This window comes from Clavelina lepadiformis, chromosome 7 (assembly GCF_947623445.1).
Source record: "Clavelina lepadiformis chromosome 7, kaClaLepa1.1, whole genome shotgun sequence".
Classification (NCBI taxonomy): Eukaryota; Metazoa; Chordata; class Ascidiacea; order Aplousobranchia; family Clavelinidae; genus Clavelina; species Clavelina lepadiformis.
The window spans coordinates 13,170,611-13,190,113 of NC_135246.1; the positions used below are offsets into that span (position 1 = coordinate 13,170,611).

General features: G+C 36.4%; 2 protein-coding genes across 2 annotated transcripts; one reads left to right on the forward strand and one right to left on the reverse strand.

Moving 5' to 3' along the window:
- Nucleotides 1-298: 298 nt before the first annotated feature.
- LOC143465188 (ER membrane protein complex subunit 1-like) lies at nucleotides 299-11,591 on the forward strand. Its single transcript, XM_076963376.1, has 21 exons — nucleotides 299-499; nucleotides 3,809-3,949; nucleotides 4,037-4,164; nucleotides 4,311-4,488; nucleotides 6,758-6,904; nucleotides 7,006-7,160; nucleotides 7,691-7,781; nucleotides 7,854-7,983; nucleotides 8,081-8,192; nucleotides 8,284-8,479; nucleotides 8,546-8,653; nucleotides 8,841-8,950; nucleotides 9,042-9,214; nucleotides 9,330-9,427; nucleotides 9,513-9,719; nucleotides 9,803-9,952; nucleotides 10,093-10,206; nucleotides 10,404-10,512; nucleotides 10,685-10,829; nucleotides 10,919-11,081; nucleotides 11,220-11,591. Exons 1-21 carry the CDS (start codon nucleotides 371-373, stop codon nucleotides 11,364-11,366), a joined length of 2,931 nt encoding a protein of 976 aa, XP_076819491.1. The 5' UTR covers nucleotides 299-370; the 3' UTR covers nucleotides 11,367-11,591.
- LOC143465189 (superoxide dismutase [Mn], mitochondrial-like) lies at nucleotides 11,582-13,866 on the reverse strand. The gene is made up of 5 exons (XM_076963377.1): nucleotides 13,713-13,866; nucleotides 13,323-13,513; nucleotides 12,694-12,830; nucleotides 12,405-12,561; nucleotides 11,582-11,830 (listed from the first exon to the last, which is right to left on the reverse strand). The coding sequence occupies exons 1-5, from the start codon at nucleotides 13,742-13,744 to the stop codon at nucleotides 11,685-11,687; spliced, it is 663 nt and encodes a 220-aa protein (XP_076819492.1). The 5' UTR covers nucleotides 13,745-13,866; the 3' UTR covers nucleotides 11,582-11,684.
- Between the last annotated feature and the right edge of the window lie 5,637 nt (nucleotides 13,867-19,503).

Genomic DNA, 19,503 nt, shown 5'->3' on the forward strand with positions numbered 1-19,503 from the left:
GCTTTCACCTTACGCCAGTAAGTTATAGTTATAGCCCGGAGGTTATGGTGGTGCTAAAAGGCAAGATAAAGCTGCGTTCATTAAATAATACTGCGTACTTCTTACTTTAATTCCAATTCTATCATGTTATATTTATAAAGACAATTATATGATTATACCATAGATACTACGTTAACAACTTATCATGTGTTACCAAAACCAAAGTTTTGTAACTAAACATATTTTAAGTCACAAAATTTTCTCAAATGTTTGTCGTGTTAGGTGATTTCCCAAAATTTTTTTGTTCTGCAAAATGTGCACCACAGGCGACTACACATAATCAAAGTCTTTGGAATAATTTTTTCCATGAAATTCAACGTTACCAAGAAGAATGCAGTATAACATTGTTTTTACTGTGAAGTTCGTTGCAGTTTTTGGTGCATTTCTTTGTTCCTTTGGTGATGCTTTGTACGAGGATCAGATTGGGAAGTTTGACTGGAAAAAAGAATTGCTTGGCCGAGTACGTGTTTTTTACTTTTTAATATAATTTAGGTGTGTTTCAACCTTAATGGAAAATGAAAGTGAAATTTATCTCGGGTGTGCAGCTGCCACGAAATACAGACCGAAATAATTGTAATGCAAAAATTTGCTGTTTGAACTGAGCAACGGACTACAGAATTTGGCATAAGCAAACACAATATTGCATGAGCTTGAGTGTCGCACTTAGGTTGCGTTATTTCGCACTTTTCAAATGGCTTTGGTAGAACTTCTATGCACTCAATTTTCAATTGATTAAAAGATTGAATAAGTCAAACTGTTTAGATTACTGTGTAATTGTGCAACTAAGTGTGCAGTTCCATTGCGTCTTAGCATTTTTGTCCACCGCACTTGCCATTTTTTGTTGTTTGATGCACCTTGCTGAAAACAGCCATACTCTGCGTTTCAGACTGAGCACATATTAAATTTTTTTCATGACGTTACCTATTGCAGCCTGTTGTTGTGGAGTAGCACCCTGTAATTGGTGACGTTACATAGTTGCTGATTAATGATTTAGAGATGCAGGGTTGTGTTGTATTTATTTTTTGTCATGTCTGTGGGGCCCAACTAGAAAGTTTGCATCCAGTGTGCCAGTGATTCTAATACCAAAATTTGCGCAACGCCAACGTAATACTTATGACATACAATATAAGGCAAAACAGCAATTCTGCACCAGAAAATTGGATTAGAAGAAAACTTTTTGTGCCAGAGAATCCTGGCGCATCAAACAAACTTTCCAGTTGGTTGGTCTATTTCATGGCAGCTGCACAACCGATATAAATTTCAGGCCAACTTTCTGCCCACTTAACTTTTTATAATCCATAATTTGGGAGCCAAATATAACCAGTCAACAGTCTAAAGTTAACTTCAATTAAAAATTAGTTTGAATGATATATAACGCTACTTATTCTACCCTTCTCTTATATAATTCTCCTTTGTGGTAACAATCGAAATGAGACGCTACCACTTTAAGAAAGGCTTAAAAACGCAAAGTCTACGCAACTTATTAGCATATATGTTCGACCATCAGAATTTTCTATTGAGGTCTGAGTCAGTCACAACTATCTAAATGTTGTCAAGTGGCAGGCGAATCTAAAACCAATAACGCTTTGCAAAACTCACATACTAAGGCATAATCATAGCAGAGAAAAAATCACAAGTAGAGTAACATTTTATAAAGACATGCAAGCGTAACAAGTGTTAGTCTAGAAATGCAGGAGATTGATTGAATAGTTGCACACTCTGCTATCTATTGCACACCTAAGTTAGCCCATCTGCACACCCGAGATCTCTGTGAATCTTGTCAAGAAATACAGACTGGCCAGTTGGGCTGTGGGAAAATGGACAACAAAATGCTAACCATTATAGCTTGATAAAATAAAAATTAACAATTCCACCAGCAAACAATGAGCAGGAAAAAGCAGCAAAGCCGAAAGGCGTAATACGTGCAAGAATAATGTGACGGAATAATAAAGATGAATAATTATTAGCAAGGCCACTAAATCCAACAAACAATAAATTTATAAGTTAAAAAAGATTACAACTACGAAACAATGCTCACAAACACATGTAGTAAGTTAAATTAGTTGGATGCTGAGGCACTAGGCTACAAATAACCTAATAAAACAAACTTGCAAAGATTCACTTCGTGACATGGTGAGCAGCCATACCGGAAAGTACACAAATTTTGGCGTGATGGCATGCACCAAAGCCTCAATTCTTTACTTATTATAAATGTATTACAAACAACCAGCTTTTCTTGGTCTGTTTATTATAAATTGGCAGGAAGAAAGAAAAATCCGGAGTTAACGTTAATGAACCTTATGCATGCAGCTACTGTATGAAAAAGATCTACTATGGTAAAAGCCATGGTTATTAATAGAAAAATACGTTACTCTATGTTTATGGTGATGTAGGCTACGTTAAAAAATACTTTTGAAAAGATATTTATATATCAATCTAAGTCGCATATATATAGGTCTTCATTAGCGATGGAAACAGGTAAAAAGCATGCTCTATTAAGTTAGCTCGCAAGTTTGGTTGGTTCTTAATTATTTCTAATCGAAATTAGTTTAGACGCAATTAATTTATTTAGCTTGTTTTAAAGTATCTCGCAACTTTCTGGCATACCGCTCGCTTTCGTGTATCCTAGGCTAAAACAAATTGTTTTACTTTGCAGTCTGACGTTTTTGGGCGATGCTTAAAAAAGTTTTGCCGAAAAAGGCTGAATTTACTTATAAAAAATCGTCCAAAAGTTATACTAAAAACATCTGTTGTAAATGATTTAAAAATGTGCCAATCAGAAGACAGTAAAACCAACAAAAATACTTGTGAAACAGAAAAATTTTGTGTTTTTACGCTGGCAAAAATTACGTAGACTGGCTTCATTCGAAGAAAAACTGAGTCCACTGCAAAAGAGTTACGATCACTTGTAAAATGATTGGCTAAGCAATGCAGTTTAAAAGTATGTTATGGTTTAAATTTTGTTGTTGTACGTTGAGTATAACTTGTTTTATTTGTGTTTGAATCAGTGGCATAGAATGTTTTTTTCGTACACTGGCCTTCTGACCCTACTTATAACATAGAATATAGTGTTTAACGGTTAGTGCAGAAGCAATTTTCCGCGGTGCATCATACAAATTTCCAGTAGGGTGTTTTAAGTTTTATTTATAAACTTAAGATGGCATTGTGCTTGTAGTTGTAAGTTTTCTTTGTTTTCCTTCTTCACCGTAGTCAGATCTTAGTAGTTTGGAAAGGTTTCTGTAGTCTGTACACATTTTTGCGTAGAATTTTATACTTTGAATGGTACTTTTTCTGGGTCACATTGAAAAGTTTAGAATGTGATTGGCTGTTTATTTTCTTGTCATCTGCCCATTTCCAACCAAAATGCCACTTAATGCACCAAACAACAAAGTGTTTAGATTTCCTAGAGATAATTTCCTCATATAAGAAGAGCCATTTTGAATTAGATACTAGATCGTCAAATTTTCAGGCATGGAAATTGTGTCTTAACATGCAAGTCGCAAACCTATTGAGCATTATATTGACATATTGCCCTGTTTGCGATATAGGTGTTAAATTGTCTCTATACCAAGTTTGAAAACTTGCGTGAACGAACTCTTATTTTTTTATTGAATTATGGTATATTCACAATCTGCGACTGATTTATTATTTTTAACACGTACGTCATTGTCTGCTAAAACTATGACACATTTATGAAAATAACACTAAAGCATTACATACTCAATTGCACTTGGCCACAACTAACTGGTTCTATTATGTTTGCATATAGGTTGAGCATGCTGTATTTGATAGCTCTGTTTCACTCAATAAGCATGGCTTTGTCACAACTGAAAAGGGTGCCATTGCTTGTATTAACATGCGTACTGGAGAAGTGAAATGGCGACGCATACTTCCAGAATCAGACCGACAAGTGAGTCTTCTTTATAGATATATTTTAATAATTCTGCTTGCGTAAGCTTCATTTCAGAATAAATGCTTTTTTTGCTTGGACGCACAGATCACATACTTGGCTCATGTTAGAGATGGATTGGTTGTAGTTTCAACTAAGGGCATGGCAAGATTGTGGGACTCAGCTAGTGGCATTTTGAAGTGGGAAGTGGATTTGTCTGTCGCAGCAGAAAACAGGTGAATAACTCACCGCTTGGCAATATTGTTAAGTGTCTCAGTGTTGAAATATAATAAGATTTGTGTTGCATTTTTGTTTGATTTGTATTTGCTTAAAATTGACCACTGATGAGGTTGTGGTTTCCGCATGTTTTATATTTTGACAGGGAAAGCTTCACAGTCATTCATGCTGCTACGCTTGAAAGAAGTTACTCCGAGAAAACTTTGTTGGTGATTCTGTCAAAGACCGGTTTGCACACTATTGCCATATCATTGACCAAACGTAAACCAGAAATCCAAAGTGTCTTATTGAACCAGGAATTGACAGACGGAGATCATGACAAAGCAAGTCCTTAATTTTTGCCTGAATTGGTTTTGACCAGTTTTCAACTTTGATAATAGTTTAATTCAGGGGCGGGCAACTTCTTCGGTCGGCGGGCCTGATATGAGAAAATGAAGTACTTGGCGGGCCGGATTCCTGAATAGATTGGAACGCAGCTTTGTCTTATTAATTTTCATGGTCGAAAATGTTTGCTCATAAATGTATGTAGACCCGAACAGAACAAGTAGATTTATGGCCATCTTTCTCTGGTTGGCAAACTTGGACTTATTCAGTGACGCAATACAGGGATTGCGGCAGAATGTGGCCGCAGGCCACATTATCATGTAAGACCGGAAACTGTCTGCGGGCCGCTCAAAATCCCGTCGCGGGCCGGATCCGGCCCGTGGGCCGTATGTTGCCCACCCCTGGTTTAATTGCTCTTTATTGTTTGGTAATTTAGATGCTATACAGCTAATTGCATTGGCCTAAAATTGCGATTTTAATGTAGCATTATGCACATCCACTTTGTTTGTTTTGCTTTCTTCATCCACTCTATTACTTGTCTATTATCCAGTTCATTAAGTAATTGTTAAACATCAGTATTTGTCCACCAACATTTTTCAATGTAAGTGCATTTTTTGGGCGATTTAGTCGTTATCATTTAAATTTGTTTTCTGGTTATGTAATGCATAGTGGGGAAAATAATAATTACAGTACCGCAGTGCAATGTTTAATGTTTAATGTTACAAGCAAACCTTTTTTCATTCGGGGCACAGATAATGAACTTTAAAAATTCAGCCACACACCTCAACCAAGAATGTACACAAAATATGGAGATAAAAGTTCTTCTATGAACAAAATATGGAGATACACTTGTCATGACATGCTGTAATAACTTCTTACAGCAGTGCAACGCCACTGGTTTGCTGCACAACTGGTTGATAATTTATGTCTTGCTGCAGTGCTTGGTATTTTGTGACTTTTCTTGTACATTTCATTTGCCTTTAACGTTGACATCAACCATGGTTTATTATTGACCACTGCACCATCATAAAGTAGATTGTACAGATATATCTCAGAGGATTGTTTAGCCTTAATTCATAAATTATTCAGCTATGTTTTGTTGTGCTGTTAGCATGGTATCATGTGAATCCTCATCCTTGGTTGTGTCTGACAAGGATAAGATTTGCACACCTCTCTGGTCACTGAGAAGATCTTATTGGTATGGATTACAGAACTACTGCAGTGGCAAGGCCTAAACGATAGTTTGAGATTGCCCATGTATTATCAGATATACCGCTACTTCCTCATTATTTGTTTGGAGCAGATTGTTTTATCTGTGGCAAAAAGCCTTTTTTTCTTGACTGGGCGGGTCTGGCACCCTATGACCAGAATGCAATCAAAATATCCTTGTTAAGATGCTTTGAGATATGATCTGTGCATTCATGACGCTTCATTGTTGAAGTTTTCTTCTTTTGTTCCACTGACCAGTGCAGATCTATTGACTCATGCAACGTCTGATTTGGTATAGTTCTTTGGCTTTTGGTTGTCACCTTCTCGGTCTGTGTTGTAATTTTTCCATCAGGGCTGTCTTCTCTTAGTGACAAGTTGTGGAATCTCTGACCCAATTTCAACCACCATTATTGTTTCTGCTTAACTTTGAGCATGGGATTGTTTTTCATCCAACCATAATACAACTAACCACCAGTATTATTATTTTTTGCGACCCATTACCGGCCTTAGCATTTAGAAATTTTCCTGGATCTTGTGATCTTACCAGTTTTCTGGTTCTGGTCAATATTTGAGTTCTTCCAAATAGCATGCCTGTTACTATGTTAGCTGCCTTCGTTTTCATAGTAATTTGTGTAGATAGTGATCTAAGTCTTGTGTGCAGTTTCCAAGCTCATCAACTTCAATGGGCCCTTGCGTTCCACAGTGTCAGAAATGCCTAGCCCAAGTCATCGTAGGTGATCTTCTCCTGCATTTACGTTTTAATGTTGTTGTTCCTGGGAATTGCTAAGTGATGTCTGGTACTGTAGTTTTCTAGCTATTTTTGACTGCCCAGACATCAGTTTGTTGAGCTGGAATTATCCAGTTTTTTTTAAATCTTTCATTCCCAAAAGATTTTCACCATTTTGTGCTGTACTGCTGTTGCTGGCTTGTGTAGCCAGAGCCTCCGATTTGTTGGAAGGTTGCAGTGTTCATTAGGATAATGATTGTCAATCAAATTTATGATTACTTATCATTGCTAAAGTGGTTGCTTATTTCTGATTAGTTTTGTTGCTGTTGTAGATATTTGTAGATTCCCAGAATGGAAAGATTATCCATTTGCAATTGCAATCAGGAGTGCGGCTTGAAGTCACTGTTTACGATGCTGATAATTTGTCTTCACCAAAACAAGTTACCATCAGCACATCTTGGCTTGACAGTCTGGCAATGGTACCACAGAATATTTACAATTTTTGATTTTTTCTTATATTGTATCTTCTCCAACTAACATGTTGCAGAAAACACTTGAAAAAGTTATCCTACTTTTACAGACTGCATTACTTGAAGATGATACTTTACTATACGTTAGTAATGATGTTGGTGCAATACACCTAGTCGATCTGGAAAATGGTAACACTCAGGCTACCGTACCATTGCTCCGTCTTGGAATTAAAGATCCTGTGACGATGATGTCATCAAATGAAGAGTAAGCTCATCTCACTTGTCTCTATAGTCGTTGCATTAAAAGATATTGTGATGACTAATATTCGAGTAATATCAGTTTTATTTAACTAAAAGTAGCTCTGAACAACATAAAGGTTCATAAATAAACAAATAGGCACAGAACTAAAATAACCTTTGAAAGAACTCATAAGCTATTGCACAAATAGCACTCTTGTTTATCGCTAACAACACTGACAAAGATTACTCGTGTATAAAGAAAAGTTGCAGTGTGAGACACATGTGAATGATGGTGCCGTGTGCAGTGCCACAGGCAACAGTAAACAAACACTAGTATATGATAATATCATTATCGATGGAAATGCAAAACTTTTTATTTATATATAAATCTATGTATTTTTACTGCAAAAAGCGTTAAGATAGCTTACCCTAAGATGAATACAGTTACTATAAGTGACACCATGCTTTTGTTATCTCTACTTTCATAATTTATTTCATGCTTTTAACATTTTATAACAGCCCTCATTATACTTGGACTAACTGTTTGTCTTGCAGAGAAGATGTTGCAGTGCATGGCTCAGATGTTATTTTATCACATGGTGAAGGACAAATGTCATTGATCAAGATAACTGGCTCCACTGTGAAGGTATGATTTTATGTACAAACAGGTTGTATTTGATTGATGTATCGCTTCAAAATTGCAATTTTGTTTCTACAGCTTATGCAGACCAAGATTATTCCAGAAGTATCAGATGTAGTTTTTAAGCAAAAAGGCACTGAAGTTTATGCATATTTTGCTTCCCAGATCAACAATGTTGTTTCCATTGTCACTGTTAATGTCAAAACAGGTATTGACTGTTATACATGTTGGCTGCTACCATTCGTATACTCCCGGCCTTACCTATAGGCCACATCTGCACTGCAACTGACATGTCTTGTCTTCAGGAAAATACAACAATGATCTCACAATTAATGTGACACTGCCTCCACACACTGGCACTTTGGAAAAAGTCTATGTCAACATGTTTTTGAAACGAAATACACCCGTCGGATTCAGGTATCATTAAGCTAATAAAAAATTTGCATGCTTGCATTCCTTGCAAGTTTTTAGTCGCTCCAACTCAAAAAATACATCAATTTTATTGTAGAGCATTGCTTCAGACGACAGACGAGACAGTTTTCCTTGTAACCCAACCAAACAGAATTGCTTGGCAGAGACAAGAGGCTATTGCTTCGGTGGTTCATGCAACTATGCTTGATCTTCCTTTATCTGATGTAGACGCTGGTATTGAGGCTGAGTTTGAGGAATCGGGCAAGACTAAACTAATGGAAATGTTCTTCAAGGTATGTTGGTGTTTTGTGACAAGTCTTTGCTGAGTTGTGCTGCATTTTATATACATTACCTTGCAGAGGGTTTCTGCGCAAGGCAGTCAGCTCATTTCTTGGTTCAACAAAATCCTCAGAGACCTTAAAGAGGATACACTCTTCACACATAAGACTAGAGATCCACTCATACAAGTATGTATCATTTTGCATGTTTTTAAAATGACATCAATTTTTTTTTTAACAAACTGAGAATGAAGAGCATTAAATTTCTTGGTATTTGAATAATGATTAAAAACCCCAATAATTGTCAATTGCCTTAATGTATGATAAGCTTAACTTGGTTGCATAACATTCCTAAATGTAAAATTTTTATGCAAAGGTTGAAGGTTTGACAAGAGATCCGTTTTCACTTCACAAGATGATTGTTCTTGTCACCAAGTCAGGAGTTTTATTTGGTATGGATAGCTTAACAGGGGAAATTGTTTGGAGGTAAGTACTGTAAGAGTATAACAAGTCAGCAATAAGAAAATAAGTGGCCGAAAAAACTCTCATCGAGTGAGCGTCCATTTTTTTCTTGCAGGTATTTTCTTAGTCAGCTCAAAGGAAGACAACTCCACTTTTTTGTGCAACGAACCACTGCTCACTACCCTCATCCACCTCAAGCTCTCCTGCTTGGCTTGGATTCCTCTCAGAGTCAACCTCCTATTGTTCTCGCTGTAAATCCAATTACAGGGGTAGTGATTGATCTTTCTGGTAAATGCTTCTTCTTAACTGATTTTTTTATTTGGAAAGCATTTTAATGTAAATTTACCAATGCATATACCAGCACTGGAATTAATTGTCCACTTTGCTTTTTCTTGATTATTAGCTGATTTCATAAACCTGGAATCCCCGGTAATCCAAGCGATGCCATTTCCCGTACCAGACAACCATCATCTTCGTCCTCTTATTATGCTGGATGCAGATGTAAGAAAGGAGATAAAAATTTGCTACGTGGACTGTATTGACCATTTTTTTCATTGTTTTCGATCATATCTTCCGTTAATTACAGCTGAATATACACCTCGTTCCGGACACAAGTGACATTAGAGCTATTCTCGGTGAACTGAATCTTTTTATGTACGATGTAAATGTCAGCAATGGTCTGATACGAGGCTTTTCGCTTTCGGAAAAAAATTCAGCACAGTTGATATGGTCAATGCATTTACCCAACACCCACAAAATTATCAAATTCTCAGGAAAACCAGCTTTGGAAAAAGTATGTGGACCCATAATTTTCTTCAACTATTATTATTTACACGCATCAAAAACGAAACTAAACCTGCCTTTTAACTGTCTTAGGTTGACTCTATGGGCAGGCCTCTGGCTGATCGCAGTGTAATTTACAAATATTTAAACCCAAATGTTATTGCAATCTTGAGTGAATCATTTGACGATGCTGTGGATCGTTCATCCCTCCTGCTTTATGTCATTGATGCTGTCACAGGAGCGGTTTGTGATCTCACTGTTGAAAATATCTTCTCACATTGAATTTGCTATTGTTTTTGTCTTATGATCATTGCATAGTTTCCATAAAACTAACTTGCTTAAGTTAGAATAACACCGAAGCTTAGTGATTCTACTTTGGATAGGTGATCCATTCAGCTATCCACAAAAAGGCTTCAGGTCCAGTGCATATGGTTCATTCTGAAAACTGGTTAATTTACTCTTACTGGAATGCTAAAGCAAGAAGGAATGAGATTGCTGTGAGTGAACGCACTAGAATATTGTAAAACACAATAGAATAGTTCTTCCTAAATTCCTGCGCCATCATTAGTCTTCTGTATTAGTGTGTTTATAATTAGTGTACATTGTTATTATTAGTTTGTTAGTAGTCATTATTAGTCTATTACTAGTCTTCATTAGTATGCTTGGTCTTTTTAACGATTAACTTCTTGCTTAGTCTTTCGAGTTCTATGAAGGGAAGAAGCAGTTCAACGCAACAGTATTTTCATCATTTCAAACGCGACCCGATCCCATCGTAATGCAACAAGCCTACATATTTTCAGCAGGTACACTGCACCCACCACTTTGTCTGCTATGGGGTGTAATTCTTTTCTGTGAGGAACTTTCGTATCAGCTTCACATGTTGCGTTCAGAAGTAGATTGTACTGGAGATATTTGTTAGCATTTTCTTTTGCATTATATTATATATATTACCAAAGCTCAGTATACTTTTAAAAGGCATCTCTTGCATTGGCGTGTCACAAACTGATAAAGGAATCACATCGCGTCAAATCTTGTTTGGTTTAAAGAAAGGTGTTCTATTCGGACTACCACGACGATTCTTCGACCCACGTAGGCCCTTACACGCAACGGAACGTCACAGGTATTACCCAAAACGAACTTGCTCATAGAAGCGACGCGTTTGCTATAGTTTGATTGAGTAGGATTGACTGAATACCTTTTTTATTACAGAGAGGAAGGATTGGTGCAATACATGCCGGAAATCCCCATTCCACCAGAATTATATTTATCATACAACTTGACCGTTGAAGGCATGGAAAGAATTTACACAGCACCTGCAGCTTTGGAATCAACAAGCCTTGTTTTAGCAACTGGGCTTGACCTGTTCTTCACTGTATTTACTTTTACAAATTATACAATACTCAATTGCAATTCTCCCCAAGTTATACAATAGGCTACTGTAGTAATTACTGTAATTTTAATTTTTTAATCAAATTTTGATTTAGTTCATGTAATTACTTTGTTTTGACAGAGAACCCAACCATCAAAAATGTTTGATGTTCTGAAAGAAGACTTTGATCACCTTCTCATTGCGGTGGTGTTATTAGGAATGTTTGCCGCAGCCTTGATTACACGGAGAATGGCTCAGGTCAAGCAACTAAATAAAGCCTGGAGATGACAGCAATGAAGTGGCAGAAATTACTGACGTGCAGAAAAGCTGCTGTCGGGCTTGAGTGAGGCATCATGCCTACAATGGATATTATTTTGTGTTTGTGCGTGCAAATGATTTTAGGAAAATTGCTGCTCTAAATTATTCAATGCAGTTTATGTTGTTGAAATACTTGTGATCTCGTACGTTTTGCAATCATTGGGATGCAATACACTACAACAAACTTCTCTTGAAGCTGTAGTTTATTTTACTTTTTTGCCAGGAATAATCTTGAGACAAAGCAATATACTTTACATGATAATCTTAGTTCTTGCAACATTGTGGTAGTTATGCTTTTGCATCAGCAAATCTCTTGGAAACATTTTTCCAGTTGACAACATTGAAAATTGCCTTGACGTAATCTGGACGAACATTTTCGTACTGGAGGTAATAGGCATGTTCCCATACATCAATCCCGAAAAGAGGTATCAGACCTGCATGATGAAATATCCATAATTTTAGACAGTCCTATTTTCGTTTTTATTGACTATGGATGGGCTGAGCCACATCCGAAAAGATTCGCCGGATATCACCTGTGTGGAAGATTTGAGCAATACAATACGTGAAACCGAATACAATAATACTTACAAACTTATCGACTTTGGTATGAAATAATGATCTATTTTCTTGGCTAAGCTAAACTAGAGCCAACATTTACTTAAGGATTTTGGTTTTCAAATTGCCATTTAATCAATAATTTCTAGCAATTAGAACACGTTACAAGCAAGATTTGGCAACTTTTCAACAGAAACGGTGTTGTGTGTTGAAACGAATCATACATGCAGCACAACCCTAAACAGAATTCCATTGGGAACTAATTTTTTAGTACTCAATGTACTTCAGTGTGGTGCTTTTATTAGTAGTAAGAGTAACATTCATACTAACATCTTTAGCTTTAGAACTTAAACTAGAATAATTAGAGATAGATAAAAGCAATTCTGAAAATATACCGTACAACCGTCAGTATATTCTTAATTAAACCTTATGTTAGATTCAACCTAATAATACCTGTTGTTGCTTGCAGTGGATTTTGGTTTCGACAGGCGGCAAGCTGCAGGCGACCATCTTCTTTATTATAACCCAACCAACCCCATCCTGAACCTTGCACGCCAACTGACATGGCAGACAATTTTGTTTTCATGTTTTCCATCGATCCAAAATCTCTCTAATGTAAATGAAGTTTGTTAATTAATCATTAATTAATTAACTCTGATCCGATAAGGCCGTCCACAAATAATGCTTTCTTTAAAGGGACATGAAATGGTACACCATACAAGCGATGTAAGCTATATCGTACTTCTATGGCTGCCTTTAGGTCACCAGATGGCTCTCCTCCTGAAGGTGAGAGAGTCTCCCAAAATATAGAATGATTAATGTGCCCACCACCGTTAAATTTAAGAGCAGGCTCAAGTGCAATGATGGATGAAACATCACCTAGGCACAATAGATAGTAAAAGTGTCAAAATATTGCCAATGACCCTTACTAATATTGCCAAGCTGTGCTACAAAAATTTCAAATTTCATGCAAAAAGTACAGTAGAACTTGCTTGTGTTTGCACTTTTCAAAACTGGAAAACCTTATATTGAAACAGTCGATATAGATGCATTATTATGCACAACGATTTTAAAATTGCGCTTTTCATCAATACTGTACCGACATGCATTTCATGGAGTGCTTTGCTGGTTAATATCATGCTTAATTTAATCAGTAAAATATAACCCAATGGTAAAATGTGTCTTAATTTCACTTTTATATTTGCAAACAACTTCAAATTATTTTGAAGGTGATAGTTTTTCTTTTACATACATACACCTTCTTTATGGGTACCAAAGAGATTATGTCAATACATCTAAATTGCTAAAAAGGATCTAAGTAAGTTCTACTGTGTACAATATGTTTATCACTGCAACAGGAACAAACCATACTTGCGCTTTGTGCAGTTGCAAGCTTTTCCGCGGCCACATTTAAGTTGTTCACATATGCGGCATGATGTTTAGAATGATGTAGTCGCATTATGTCGGTTGATATATGAGGTTCCAATGCATCATAATCATATGGTAAATCTGGCAAAGTATACTTGGACCTGCTAGTTATTGTAGCTGCAGAAATCACATTCCTGTGGCAACAAAAAAGGCAAATACAATGCTTATGGACTGCTATTGAAGCTTATCAACTAAGTTACAGTTCGGCGAACTTGACAGTATTAAAAAATTGTGCAGAAAGTTAATTAATTTAAATCTCAAATAAAGTATGATAAAAAACTTTTTTCCATGTATGTACATGCATGCTTTGTATTGTAATTTGGGACATCTTACCTGTGAATTGTATGTTTAAGTAACTGAAGCATTATTAAGATAAGTTTCAGTATCTTACACTATAAAATATACGTTTAAAGTAATTTTATTTCTTGGCCTGTCGCCTGCCTGTAATAAAATCAATGTTGGAGCAAATTATTAATTGACAACACAAAATAGCCAATTAGCTTTTGATTTATTTGTCAAATTTACTAATTAACACAATGCATTGCTCTATGCCGCTATGATATCCGAACTAACCCAACTCGAAAGTACAGAAATTTTCAACGAGAACAGCATGCAAAGACACAAATTTTGGCGAGATCGCGTGCACTGAACCCTCAATTCTTTGTTTGTTTATTACAAATTGGCACTCAAGTAACCAGTTTTCTTTATTTGTTTATTATAAATCGGCGTGCACGTTGATGAATCTCATGCACACAGTTGCCACACTTTCCATTATGCAGCTATAGCTAACTACAAAATAATGTGGTCAACCGGAATAAGCACAAGCAGCGCCACTGCAAAAACATCATAGAAAAACGGTAGTTTAACATCAACATTGCATTGAAATATTGTCTACTCTATGATTGCAGGACCTAGGCCTGTACTAGTATATTTGAAAACATAATTCATCGCATCGTTGCTGGTAACTTGCAATGGGGTTAAATACTAAAGTAGCAATGTTTCAAGCCATTCTACTTAATGCACTTAAGCACTTGCCGGATTGTTTGTAGTATAAAAAAGCAGCGGTAAGAAATCGTCGTCGAGTTTAAAACATTCAAACTTTGCTCAATCTGAAGACAAATATTCTTCCCGAAAGAACCATTCTGTGTTTAGACTGTTTTCATATCTATGGTCGTTTGTGTTTGCCAAGCAGTATTAAGTTAGGGGAACTCCAACTCTTGAAACCAAATTTCAAGTGTAGTGTACAGAAGCAGGATGGAAATTTTACAATAATAGAAGTACAAGGCTCACAAGAGTTTTGTCATGATTGAGTGCTTCTTTTTTTTTAACTTTTTACCTTCAACAGTGAAATTAAATCGCATGTCAATAAGTTGATTAATACATAAGTTTTTGTTAAAAGTTGTTCAGTGTTCAAATCTTGACAAAATTCTTGGACAGAGTGAGATTATTGCAAATTTTTTTGATGTGGTGGTAAAACTAGATGTATTGTGGTAGCCTTAAATTTTTTAATATCCATATATATCATACAGCATCAATAATAAATATACGGTCAGAGGTGGGCAGTCGATACTTTGAAATTACCGTCGGTAACGGTAGCCTACTGGTATTTGGCAAAAAATATATCGATGGCTCCGGTATTCGGTACTGTTTTAAAAAAGTAGTTCAGTATTTTGTGGGTACTGGGTATCGGTGCTTTTCGTGTAAACGATGCTGCAGCAAGTGCAATATCTTCCGCTATTATGCTCCAGTAAAGGATACTTCAGGTCAAAACATACGAGAAGTTACTCCTTTAAAATTTTACTTCACATTTCTAGATTAAAAAATATCAACAGATGCTACAATTGGTGTTAAGGACTAATTAACATGTGTTTTTGAACACATACTTGTTAAAATTATGACCTAATCACGCGAAAAGTACTGAGTACTGGGACTGACTGAAATTTCTTGAAACAATTAATTCGGTACAGAGATTTCACTACTTTTTTTCAAAAGTATCGACGGTACTGGTATCGGCACTGAAAAAATAACGCGGTACTGCCCACCTATGTATATGGTGTATAGCGAGAGCCTGGTAATAAATGACTGCAGTCTTTTATTACTATAAAATATCATCTTAACTTATAGTGGTCATTTATTCTGTCAAGTTCTCATCTTCTTTTTCTTGATTTGAGCTTGTCACCTTTTCTAGTTTTCGAGACATGAAACGAACTGCCACGATATCATCTAATCTGATTTGACTTCACTTTTACAAAATTATCAGTTAAACGTACCTCGCATTAAATTAACTTCTTTATGTAATTAATTTATTTGACGTTTAAACTTTACATTCTCTTCACAAAATATCCTATGAACGCCTGGTAGACATTTTGTTACCATTCATCGCGCATCGCCCCCCAAGCTAATCTCTTTTCACGGTCCTATATATACAGGTGGAAGCGAAAATAAAGAAAGTAACAAATAGGCCTACTCCGATGAATATGAAGAGCGTCTGCGGTGTATGTTGAGGTATAATCTGACTCCGTATGAACCTGCTGTTGCGCGTTCTTCTCAGAAAGCACTTCTTAACATAACGACCGACAGAAAATAATTAAAGAGCAAATAAAACTTTTTGATGGAAATCAACCAAATCCAACAGGCAAACGAATCGTAAAGTAATGCAAGAAGATAATTTAAACTAGAAAAACGAAAAACTAAAAGTAAAACTGACCAAAGGCGTGGCACTTCACTTCCCCCGTAGATGAGGTTTGGAAGTGAAACACAAGTAAAACAAATGTAAAATAAACAAAATTACAGAATAACCCAGAAGGTAAACGAAGATTCTTGAAAGCTGGAGGATCCACTATTAGCAAAAAACAAACTTCTAAATTCGAATCATACAAACGTACAAAACACTGATATAGTTTACATACGCTATCTTAGCTTTTTGTTTAAAACTTCTTTCAAAATCATTTCGAAAATCACATCTTTTGCGATTTGTTCTGTGTTGTGCATGTTATTTGAACGATATAGTGTGATTACGGATCGTAGAGCAAGTGAGGATTGTTTCATTCACTGCGCGCGGGGCCCAGTTTAAAAAAATCGGTGAAATCAACCTAAAACCGGTCCTGAACGGGCGAGTGAAGCAAATCTAGCGTCAATGTGGAAAAACAATAAAGACCGTCGGAGCAAAAAACGCGTCCATGCTGCAACATAACAACAAACACAGGCGAAACAGAAGGCCGTCTGCGGTGAAAAGGTTGAGGTGATATTTAACTGCACGTCAGTCTGTTGTCGAACGTTTTTCGTGGAAAGCACTTCTTAGCAGAACAACCAACAGTTAATTAAAAGGTCTAGATAAAACTTAATTGGCGGAAACAAACTGCAAATCAAATTGACAAACGTAGGCTATTAATGTAACGTAAAGTAATGCAAAAAAGCATGAAAGACAGAAAAGCTTATAAAGCAAGATAATTGATGTAACAATTTGAATTAACCATGAAAACAAATACTTGAAGAAAAAGTGGCCGACCAATGGCGTGGCACTTTCCGTCACAAACACAATTATAAACTGCTTGAAGGCAATGGCGGTGTTATGACGAGAATGCAACTTGCAACTTGAGTTAGCAAATGAGAATGCACTAAACGTCTTATTTTTTGTCTGTACAAATGCTACTAACAATAATTTTGGAGGCCGTTTTTAGTCAAGGGCGGCTTATATTTATATGTCTTCCAATTTGTGTTATGAAGGAAGCTGACATACGAATAAATACGACAGTAACCACACCCTCGTAACAAAAAGCGCCACACACCTTATCGGCCATTTTCATAACAAAGGGGCGCGACAATGTTATATAACATCACAAACCATACGCTTCACGTGCGTCAATATGTTGTAAGACGTCACGCAACAGCGGCAAATAAATATTTGGCGCGTTGTGGCAGTCGCGTTTGAATATTTCCAATTCTAAATTAATAAAACAAACAATTATTGATAACATCGGATAATTTACCGAATGGAAAGTAAAGTCTAGTATTGCCCAAATTCCCTTCTGCATCACATTTCCGTGACGTCACGCGCCAACGTTAAAACGTCATGTGCCATGTGCTCCACTGCTACACTAACGTGCCAGAGTCCATAGGTGCGAAACGTATTATTTATTTAAGCTATACAAAAAACAAGTCCCAACCAATTGTGACAAATTCTACATGACAAAGAAAAAAACATTCATAAGTCTTTTATTATTATTTGATGACTTGATAATAGTCTCAATATTGATTGTAAACGGAATTTTTTACATTATTAAGTATCTTTTTCCGTGTTTATTTCTGTGATTTTTCAGTAAACAAACCGTTTTTTAACGTTTGAGGTTAAGTATCAATATTATAAATGTTCAGTTGATATGAACGTGGATTGTTTAATTGATGTTCCCAGCAAAAATACTGATCCTGCTGCCAGCAGCAACTTCGTCACATCATTTTGACGTCATCATCGGCATCCATTAAGCTTGCTGCATACCAACTAAGGCTTCCCACCAACGCCCAACGCTCGCCGGCATGACCACCAAAACAATAGGTTTCTACCTGAAAGGGAATTTCTTTTATATGATGGACTTTATTTTCCCTAGAACCAGCTCGTCGTAAATCTAGAATATTTATAAACTTAGTTAAGATAACTTAAATTTAAAAAAGAAACTGCTACCTTTTGTGTTTCTCGGTTTTGAAGTTTAGCAGCCGTGTTCGTTCTCCCAAGCAATTTGTCGAAGCCATTGTTTTTGTCATCAGATATGTCACGCATGTTTTAAGCCAAAGCAATGGTACCTTTGTGTGATGTTATATAGCGAGTTGTTTGTGTCATTTTCATCCTGTGTGTATTTTCTCTGAAACTTACCGGTGTGTTTTGGTTAACTTCACATAGTGCGAGCTATATGTTATTTTGAGACTTGTACATTAGAAAGTAAAAACTGTTATTGCCTATAATGATACTACTAGAAGGGCTAGGAGACTTTTTAAAACAACAAAGTCTCCTAGACAGGGTGGCGAACCGGACCTGAACCTAAACCTTTTCACTGGCTTGAGCGGATGCCTTTTTGGAAAACGGAACCAAGGCAGACAAAGAGGCAAGGAGCCGAACCGGAACCGAACCTTTCTCGCCGTAACCACTTTTTTAAGTGCAGTTGCTGTATCGAGAAAAATTACTGAAAACGTGTTTTAAGCTATTACTATTTTAACTGAAGAAGCTGTTAAACGGTATAAGAGACCCATCCCTGATGAAATTCGTTGAGGTAACGTAATGCTGCTTCAGCAGTGCAGTTGCAAATTTTAAAAAGGTATTTATCTGGATAACGTCATTTGAACCGGGAAAGAACCGTATATTAGCAAGTTTTTGTAACGTGGATTCGCAACGGAATAAATGTGCGCATCCAAAGAAAACCTGTGTAGAAGTAGAACTGGTGAAATGAAATTTCGTTTAACTCGAACCGGTGTAAAAAGTGTTTTCAACTGCAGTTCGACACCCTGCTTCCAGGATTTGTAATTTTTTTCCCCGCCTTATTGGCACATGTACTAATATGTTGTCAACTTGCACCGATTTTCGTCCCCAACAACGAAATGACGAATCACGGAAAATTATACGAATGAATAAATTACATCAAACATGATATAAGACGATCAATCTCAAGCTTTACTCTAAAACATTGTTGGTTGATTTCACCGATGGTGGAATACGTAGCTCATATGACCCCAATGCTGTACTGAATGAAACAACTATTGGGATAATATAGCTTTGCATGGATACAGTTTTTCTTTGTATAGGTATACTCTGAATTGTAACTTAATTGGCGCCAAACATTCCAACGTCGGAACTTTTCAGTGCAAGGGTGATACTTAATGACGGAAATAATTGTGACCATCACATACTTTGTTTTAAAGTTCATTAGATATGCGTCATTCGGTGATTTTTGTGGACTTTCCCAACATCAAAGTAAAGATAGATATTTTGACTTGGATCTAGGTCAGTTAAAATACACAGGACAACTTGATGATGAAATATTCCAAGAAGAATCTCCCTTAGAAATTCCCTAATTAATTGTTGATGTTAAATTCGTTTGTCGTTTCTTTCTCGGATGAAACAACAGTCCTGCACACA

Coding starts and splice junctions, on each gene's coding strand:
- LOC143465188 (XM_076963376.1), top strand. CDS start 371: ATGCAGTATAACATTGTTTTTACTGTGAAGTTCGTTGCAGTTTTTGGT. Junction 6,905..7,005: donor GGCTTGACAGTCTGGCAATG/GTACCACAGAAT, acceptor CTACTTTTACAG/ACTGCATTACTTGAAGATGA. Junction 7,782..7,853: donor TAACTGGCTCCACTGTGAAG/GTATGATTTTAT, acceptor TTGTTTCTACAG/CTTATGCAGACCAAGATTAT.
- LOC143465189 (XM_076963377.1), bottom strand. CDS start 13,744: ATGCTTCAGTTACTTAAACATACAATTCACAG. Junction 12,562..12,693: donor ACCTAAAGGCAGCCATAGAA/GTACGATATAGC, acceptor CATTTACATTAG/AGAGATTTTGGATCGATGGA. Junction 11,831..12,404: donor TCCACTGCAAGCAACAACAG/GTATTATTAGGT, acceptor TTCATCATGCAG/GTCTGATACCTCTTTTCGGG.